The sequence below is a fragment of the Nannospalax galili genome, unplaced genomic scaffold (genome assembly GCF_000622305.1).
Source record: "Nannospalax galili isolate Female #2095 unplaced genomic scaffold, S.galili_v1.0 scaffold71, whole genome shotgun sequence".
Classification (NCBI taxonomy): Eukaryota; Metazoa; Chordata; class Mammalia; order Rodentia; family Spalacidae; genus Nannospalax; species Nannospalax galili.
This window is the reverse complement of record NW_008330319.1, coordinates 1,408,108-1,414,517: the sequence shown is the minus strand read 5'-3', so window position 1 is coordinate 1,414,517 and position 6,410 is coordinate 1,408,108. Positions and strand designations below refer to the sequence as shown.

At 39.6% G+C, this 6,410-nt stretch overlaps 1 protein-coding gene across 1 annotated transcript in view; it reads right to left on the bottom strand.

Moving 5' to 3' along the window:
- LOC103743265 (PATJ crumbs cell polarity complex component) overlaps positions 1-5,980 on the bottom strand; it is a 79,249-nt gene extending 73,269 nt beyond the window's left edge. Inside the window, exons 1-4 of the mRNA XM_029569096.1 lie at positions 5,977-5,980; positions 5,767-5,933; positions 3,652-3,846; positions 1,322-1,461 (exon numbers count right to left, since the gene is read on the bottom strand). Coding sequence (XP_029424956.1) covers positions 1,322-1,461; positions 3,652-3,846; positions 5,767-5,933; positions 5,977-5,980 — 506 coding nt within the window. The remainder of the gene's footprint in view (positions 1-1,321; positions 1,462-3,651; positions 3,847-5,766; positions 5,934-5,976) is intronic.
- Between the last annotated feature and the right edge of the window lie 430 nt (positions 5,981-6,410).

The window sequence follows — 6,410 nt, the reverse complement described above, 5'->3', positions numbered from 1 at the left end:
CTACATAACAAGCAACAATGCCAGATAGGAGATACCTTCTTTTGAGTTGTTGGCCAGTGTGGCCAAAGGGACTCCGAGATAGTAATGCAGCATAGAACTGGGAAAATGAACAGCAGACCCCAACCTTATCTAAAGGAATACTGACCCTCCTAAAACAAAGACCTCTAGATAGGCTAACTAGATTTACCAGAAGGGCAAGTAGTGGGGAATGGCTAGGGGTGCCGACAACACAGCAGACAGTAGCAGGGATATCAGAGTATAAGGGCTCTAGTGGGGGGAGGGAGGCTATGGGAGGGTGCCATCTGGGAAGTGGGTGTATAGTTGAATGAGATGGTTTGGGATGTTCTGTGTGAGACACTCACACACACACACACACACAAATCAACAAATTTTTTTTAATGTATTATATTAGAGGAGGAAACATGGAAATTTACATCATGCTGATTAGTAGAGGTGATAAACATTACCACTGAAATCTACCCAATGACTTTATAGACAAGCACAGGTGCCAAGGATCCAAGTGCAACCAATTATGACTAGTAATAATGAGATACATACAGATTAGAGATGCATGCACCAACATCTCAGTGTTAGTAGCAAAAACAGTGAGTCTTTCTGCAAGGAACAATATATTCTAAAATGAAATGGAGATCTTTTTTAAAGGTTAAAAAACTCATTCAATTTTATGTCTTACAGGGCTTATACTGAGTTCAATACTGTATAACTGTATTAACTCAACTGTCAACCTAGAAACTTGCACCCGCTTGTGAAAGAGATCTACTCTTGCTCTGGAGTGTGTTACTGAATATGTTAAATCTGTAGTGAATGAAATGCTTCTTCTAATCATGTAGTTATTGAAAATTAAAAAATAACAATTAAAAAAATAATTCTTCAAAGCAAAAAAGAAAAATGAAAAAGAACAACATATACTGAATGAGAATGTCTATATTCCCCTCCTTCTGATCAGACCAGAGTTAAAACAGCATGTATAACTGTGAGAAATAATGATGGAGCAGAAAGACTGTACCACGTGCTTTGGTGTCAGACAGTCAACATCAACAGCTGGCATGAACATCTCCATGATCATAGGCAAAGCACTGGACCGCTCTGAACCTCAGCTCTCTCACCTAATATGAAGTGACAATATACACCTATGCAGATGGACTGCTGGCACAGGTGGTTGGACAAACATGCAGGACAAGCTAAGTTAGTACAAGTTATTACTACTGTCTTTATTACTAGTTTCTTACTCTCTCTACAGTCAAATTTTCAGAATTGTCAGGAAAACCACAGCCAAGTGCAGAATGAACTTCATCCTTACCTGTCTGCTACACTTCCTGGATGGACTTCCTTCACAAAGATATCAATTTCTCCCAGGTTCTGACTTCTCAGAGCCACAACACTGAAACCAAGGCCTCCAGTTGAAGGGCGTTCTATGTCTATGTATTCAATTTGCCGGCCCTAATGAAGGGAGGGTAGGATTTGAAAAGACAAAAAAAAAAAAAAATCACTAATGTGCATTTCAATGGCATACCTCTCCACAGAGTTGAAACTGCTCAGCACAAAAACAGCTTTTCCTAAGTCATCTTTATAAACCTAAACATATTCCGCACTTCAGTAATATACTGTTTTTGGAACCCTTTCAACTTAGTTTTTTTTCAGTAGAACATAAAGAGTACAGTGTGCCTAACCTCAGAGAATCTAGAGGTATTTTACATTTCATTCACATCATAAGAATAATCCCAGCCTGGATGAAACTGTAAAAAAAAATGCCCTTTCTCACAATATATTCTAAATTGCTTTGTGTGTGACGTTCCCTAAATTCTCTAGATGCAAAACACATTAAGTGAGGAAAGTAAATCAGATGTGCCAAAGCCATGCTTGTATATGGTCTAGGCAGAAACAGCTACATTTTTATCATTCAGTTTTTAATTCTACAGAGATGAATTAATATTCCATTCATTTGGTCATTTTACAAGGTCACAGAGGGTTATTCTGTGACAGTGAGGTATTTCATGGTTTTACTTAACTGCTTTTATAATATGAGAACTTCACAGACATAATCAACTAGCAACTGCATCACATGAAGAGGATGGAGCTATAGTCAAGAGTTACTCGAATTCGTTTTCATTTTCAAGCCCAAATTTTACTTATTAAAAATATTTATTTTATTTTCAATTATATATATGTGTTTGTGTCTGGCTGTGGGTATGTGTATGTTACTGTGGATGCCCACAGAGGTCAGAAGAGGGCACCAAATTCCCTGGAGCTGAAGTTACAGGCAGTTGTGTGCCACCAACATAGGTACTGAGAACCAACTGAATCTTCTTCTTCTTCTTCTTCTTCTTCTTCTTCTTCTTCTTCTTCTTCTTCTTCTTCTTCTTCTTCTTCTTCTTCTTCTTCTTCTTCTTCTTCTCCTTCTTCTTCTTCTTCTTCTTCTTCTTCTTCTTCTTCTTCTTCTTCTTCTTCTTCTTCTTCTTCTTCTTCTTCTTCTCCTTCTTCTTTTTTCTGAGACAGGGTCTCTCTGTAGCTCCAATTGACCTGGAATTTACCATGTAGGCCATGCTGACCTCAATCTGAGATCTGCATGGCTCTGCCTCCTGAGTGCTGGGATTAAGGGTGTGCACCATCACATATGGTTCAAATTTCTTTTGTGGTTTTTTTGTTGTTGTTGTTGTTGTTTTTAGGTCTTTTTGAAGCAGGGTCTCCCTGTAAGGCCTAGCTGTCCTGGAATTCACTATGTAGACCAGGCTGGCCTTGAACTCACAGAGATCCACCTGCCTCTGCCTCCCAAGTGCTGGGACTACAGGTGTGCACTAGCACGCCTGGCTATCAAATTTCATTTTTAAAGGCATTTGTTAGATAGTGGGGAAAACAAACACAAAACTAACATATCCAAAAATTCAACTGCCTATCATTTAATTCTTTTTAAAAATTTTTATTTATTTGTATTTTATGAGTGTTTTGCCTGCCTGTATGTAAGTGCACCCACATCATGCAATGCCTGGAGGCCAGAAGAGGGCATCAGATTCCCTGTAACTGGAGTTATGGATGGTTGTTAGTCACCATCCATGTGGGTGTTGGGATTCAAACCCAGGTCTTCTGCAAGAGTAGCCAGTGCTCTTAATTGCTGAGTCATCTATTTAATTTTTAATATGTATTAGGGCTACAGGTAAATTATCCTTTCCAATGTTTTCCTAGATTTTCTAAATTATATTACTTCCAATTTGCCAATTCTGTTTTGATACAAAATTAAAACAGACATGTCCAATTAGAGTCTTTGTCACAAAAGTCTTCTTAACACCTACAGACTCTTTCTTATGCTGTTTGTTTTGTTTTGCTCTCATTTGTCTTCTCTTTTCAGGCAGGGTGTCACTATGCAACCTGAGCTGGCCTTAAATTGGAGATCCGCCTCCTCGGCCACAGGGCTGCAGGATTACAGGCTTGTGCCACCCACCCCACTCTGCTCTCAGGTAACCCTAAAGTAAGTTCCAACACACAAGTTGGAAAGAGGTGCCCCTAACAATACTGAAATACAAGCAAATAATATAGTAACACATTTTTAAGGAAAAAAAAAAACAGTGTGGGTCTTTTTTTAAACTGAAACAAAAGAAATACAGCTAAATATTCCATGACAAGATATAACTTTACCTGAGCCATCTGCTGAATGATTGAGTTAAAGTCTTCATTTCCTGACTTTGTGGTCCAAGGAAACAACCCAGATGCAGTCAAATTATTACAAGACCTGTGGGCATTCCCGTTTGTAATGGAACCATCCGTGAACACTAACAAACCTTTCCTAGAAAATTCAAAGTTGGCTGGACAATCCGAGGGGATATGGCTAAGCTGTTGAAAAGAAAAACAAGAAAACCATTAACAGAAACTTATAGAAAAGAAGTAATTTCTATTTATTGCATATGTTTTGCCCATTGTATGTATACATTACATGTTAAATATATAAATATTAAAGAAATAAGGGGCTAGATGTGGTGAGGCATGCCTGTGATGCCAGTGCTCAGGAAGCAGAGACAGGCAGATCTCTATAGCTAGTCTCAGGCCAGCCAGAGGCTACATAGAAACCCTGTCTCAAAAAAAAAAAAAAAAGAAGACACCTATCAATGAATCTGTATATTTATAAGGTTAGAATTAATATAACATGAAATGTTTATTAGTTAAAATTTGTTGTTTTCTGTATTCTGTGACTTTCTCAAGTTCATAGGGCATACTCTAACATCACATTTAGCATCATGTAACAGAAACAGTTAAGTGTGTAAGCCACTAAGTTCTTTTGTATTTATCTGCACAGCTTCATGGGGGAATCACAAATACCCACAGTAGGTTTATATCAGTAAAGACAGCAACAATACTTGGTGGATGTCTGCTAAGAGCCAAGTACTGGACCAAGATATTTGCATGTATTATCTTATTGAATCCTTATAATAGCTCTGAGATGTCTTTCATTGTCCTACTTGGTAAACATAAAAACTGAGGCTACCTGCACCCTAAACAGTACCAATAGCAAGTGAGGCACAGTGCCACTTAAATTTCTGCCAGAAGCGCATGCTAACATTACAACAAGTAGGTTTTCGGAGCTGGAGAGGTGGCTAAGCAGTTAAGAACACTGGCTGTTCTCGCAGAAGACCCAGGTTCGAATCCCAGCACCCACATGGCAGTTAACAACTGTCTGTAACTCCAGTTCCAGGGGATCCGAAAGTCTCTTCTGTCCTCCACGGGCAAGGCATGACATGGGTGCACTTACCTACATGCAGGCAATATACACATACACATAAAATAAAAATAGTAAATAAAATTTTTTTAAAAGAAGCAGATTTTCTAAAACAACACTAGCTAATACAACACACTAGAATAAAAGTAACATTAAGAAGGCCAGGTGTGCTGGTGCATGCTTGTAATCCCAGCACTTGGGAGACAGAGGCAGGAGGATCTTTGTGAGTTCAAGGCCAGCTTGATCTACATAGCAAGTTCCAAGTCAGAGGAAGAGGAAGAGGAGGGTAGGGCAGATGGCTCAGCAGGTAAAAGTGCTTGAGATCCCTGGGGCCATGTAAAAGTGGAAGTCGAGGACCAACACCTTGTCCTCATCTCCACATGCATACTGTGGTAGGTGAACGCCCTCCATGCAAACCTGTCCACAGAAATCATATGCACACAAAAGTAAATTAGTCAATTTAAGGGGAAGGAGATGGCTCATCAGGTAAAGGTGCTTGCTGCCAAGCCTGATGACCTGAGTTCAATTCCTTGGACCCTCAGGATAGAAAGAAAGAGCCAACTCCAGAAAGTCATTCTCTGACCTCCACACATGCCCATACATACACACACACATACACACACACACACACACACACACACACACACACACACACACAAATATCATTAAAAAAATTTTTTAATTAATATATAAGTAAAGAGAGAGAATAAATGTCAAGAGCTGAGAGTGAAACACAGGGGCATACACAAGGCCCTGGACCCATCTACAACACAGCAAAATAAGTAAGTTAAGCACTATTTTATAATTTTAAAGACAAACATTGAGAATTCTCAAAGCACTGACCTTTACATATGTTTTACATTCCAAAGCCTAACATAAGCTTTTTCATCAACATTTATAACCATGGATCAGTGCCACCACCCACAGGCTGCAGGTCCTAATGTGGCCTTTGCTAAACTCGGGGTGCTTGCACACAATCTGCTCCTTCTATCCTTCCTTGCTGCTTTGACTCCATCGAGGTAAAGCCAGAGTGGACTTACTTGCCCCTTCAGTTGCTTGATGGACTGCTGGAGTGTGAGAATCTGGTTGAAGAGAGGACTCCTCAACATCTCATAAAATACAGACAGCCTCTCATTCTGTGAGCAGTCGCCTTTCTCCTGCAACTTCATTCTCAGGCGATCGAGGACTTGCAGCACCTGCAGTTTATCTGGGTTGCAAAAGGACAATCAGAGTTCAAAGTAAACACCAACCCATAATCTACTTTTGAATCACAAAGTAATTTCACAATAGGGGATAGGGAGATAGTTCAATAGTTAAGAACACTGGCTGCTCTGGCAGAAGATCAGGGTTCAGTTCCCAGCACCCACATGGTGGCTAACAACCGTCTAGAACTCTGGTTCCAGGGAAATTACAGACATAAAATAAAAATAAATCAAAAAAAAATTTTAATTAATTTAACAATAAAAATATAGCTTCTAACAGCTGGAGAGATGGCTCAGTAGCTAAGAGCACTGGCTGTTTTTTGTGGAGGACTTGGTTTTAGTTCCCAGCACCCAGAGGGCAGCTAACAACAGTCTATAACTCTAGTTCCAGAGGATCTGACTCTCTCTTCTGGCCCCTACTAGCATTGCACACATAGGTGTACTCACATACATGCAGGCAATACACTCATACAAATAAAGTT